Raw genomic sequence first — 2,554 nt, 5'->3', positions numbered from 1 at the left:
TTTTTTTTTTTTCCAGGTTCATAATTTATTGTACAAATTGAGTATCACATGATGAGTTGACATTAGCTTCTCCAGGCATGGGAAATTAACAGATGAAGTACAGTTAGAATCTTTTTTATGTCGCTTTCACAGCTGGGGTTTTTTTAGACCTTAACTTGAAGTATAAAACCAGCAAAGCAATGCCTCCATATGTGGCCAGTACACAATTCATTCTACCTGTGAGAGTGTAAGAGTTGAAATATTTTTTGATACCAGTGAACTGGAATTGAGCATCAGCTTCTGGACCTGCCATGGCTTCAATCTTGCAAAATCCACGAATTCCACCAGCTGTGCCCTTCAGCGCACGGAGATCACCAAAAGGTTTTAAAAGGAAGAGAGATCAAGTTGTTCCATGAGAAGAGTGATTACGTTCTAGAAGCCCATGCTGTAGGAGAGCAGAGAGAGGCCACGTGGAGAAGGCCAGGAGAAGCAACCAAGATGGCAGAGTGCTGAAGGAGAAGCCAGTTTGTGTAGAGTTTGTGCAGAGAGAAGGAGATGTGGAACAGAGGTGAATAAGGCTTGTGAGCTAGAAACCTTTGATTCTAGAAAACTCGGATAAGTCAGTAACTTTGTGAGCACTGAATGAGTGGGTTTTGGAGCCCAGTGTGTGTTTTTACTTGCCCGCTGGGTACAAGCTGGATTAAAGATAATGGCCCACCAGTTCTTGGCTCTGTTGTTTCATTACTGTCTGTCCAAATCTAATGCAAACCTGCACTGGCCAGGCAGCTGTGATAGTGGCTGTGGCTACTGGCTTTACACCTAACACACATATTACAGACTTGTTTGCCCAACAGTCCAGAAGGTGGAAATGTAGTTAGCCCAGCTCTGGCACGGTCCATACCGGGATCACAGAGGAGCCCTTCTGCTCCTTGGTTGGAGGTGGGCCCAGAAACATGCCTCAGATCAAGACCTCTCTCTGGGTGGGAAGGCCTCACTACTTTGGCTCCACAGACACCATCTGCCTCTGGAGGCTGCAGACAAGATCCCTGGCCTGCCTGGCTCTCTCCCCCAGGAGAGGGCGCCTCCAGTGGCAACGGGGCCAATATGCCCATCCAGGCTGATGCCTCTACTCACTTTGACCTCCCACATGGAACAGCCCTTTATAGAGTCCTCCTTACCACCCTGAGGGACCACAGTGACAAATGTCATTACAGCAGGAACTGCTTTAGCTGCAGGCTGTGAGGTCTGACTATTGCTCCCTTCACAGCTCCTTAATCTCCTTAATCTTTAAGGAGAGTTTCCCCACCAAGCCTGGGACCTCCCAACTCTTCTTCACTCTGCATCCAGAACAAGTGTAAAAAGCCCCTCATGTTTAACCCACAACATTCCCTGAGGAGGCAGACTTCTTTCGTTGGCTAAATCAACACCCATTCCAATCCCCATTCTTTGCTTCCTCTGCCTTAGACACTGGAAAAGCTAAACACTCAATTCTGCAAAAAGTCCCATAGGCATAGGTGTGCCTTTGGGACTCTCCCAAGTGACTGAGGGTTGGCCAGTGAGATGGAAGCACGTGTCTGATGGGTGGTTTTTTGGGAAAACTGTTTTTTCCTAATAAAAGAATCATTATCCTTTCCCACCTTCCTCCTTCTTTTAGTCTTGAATGCAGGTAATGAAGTCAAACTCAAGAGGCCCTTGGCTCAGTGGATAGAACATTAGCCAGGCATGCAGATGTCCGGGTTTGATCCCCAGTCAGGGCACACATGAGAAGTGATCATTTGCTTATCTTCCCCTCTCACAGTCAGTGGCTCAATTGGTTCCAGCATTGGTCTCAGGCACTGAAGATAGCTCAATTGATTCCAGCACCAGCCCCAGACAGGGTTGCCGGGTGAATCCCAGTTGGGCACACGCAGGAGTCTGTTTATCTCCCCTCCTCTCACTTAAAAAAAAAGAGGCTATCTGTTGTATGATTTCATTTATATGATATTGTGGAAAAAACAAAACTGTAGAGATAGAGAACAGATAAGTTGTTGCCAGGGACTGGGATGGGGGGAGGGATTGACCACAAAAGGGCATGGGGATTTTTTGTAGTAATGGAATTGGCTCTTTTTCTTGATTTAAGTGGAGGTTATATAACTGGATGCATTCATCGAAACTTATAGGGCTATACACTTAAAATGATGAATTTTACCATGTGTAAACTACTCATTCATAAACCTGATTTTAAAAAAACAACAACCAACAACACAAAAATGTGGAGTCCTCCTGACTCCTCTCTTTCTCTCATTCTCTAAATTCAAACCATCAGCAAATTCTATTTGTTCTATCCTATCTTCAAATTATGTCCAAATCTGGCCACTTCTTCCCATACTGGCCATGTCACTCTCCTACTCTATAATAGCCTCCTGCCTGCTCCCACTGCTTCTGCTGTTGCTCCCACTAGTTCACTCTTAGCACAGCAGCCAGAGTGGTTCTCTTACAACCTAAGTCTATCATGTCATTCTTCTATTCAAAACCTTCTGATGGCTCCTTACTTTACTCAGAGGAAATGACATCATCTTTCTGGCCTCCCTTCTCA

General features: G+C 45.5%; 1 protein-coding gene across 1 annotated transcript; it reads right to left on the bottom strand.

The window, feature by feature from the left end:
* On the bottom strand, nt 1-336 carry LOC136402534 (ATP synthase membrane subunit K, mitochondrial). Its single transcript, XM_066379995.1, has one exon. The coding sequence runs from the start codon at nt 290-292 to the stop codon at nt 116-118; it is 177 nt and encodes a 58-aa protein (XP_066236092.1). The 5' UTR covers nt 293-336; the 3' UTR covers nt 1-115.
* Nucleotides 337-2,554: the final 2,218 nt, after the last annotated feature.

Source organism: Saccopteryx leptura, chromosome 4 (genome assembly GCF_036850995.1).
Source record: "Saccopteryx leptura isolate mSacLep1 chromosome 4, mSacLep1_pri_phased_curated, whole genome shotgun sequence".
Classification (NCBI taxonomy): domain Eukaryota; kingdom Metazoa; phylum Chordata; class Mammalia; order Chiroptera; family Emballonuridae; genus Saccopteryx; species Saccopteryx leptura.
Note: the sequence above shows the minus strand (reverse complement) of the source record. Positions and strands in the feature narration are given on the sequence as shown.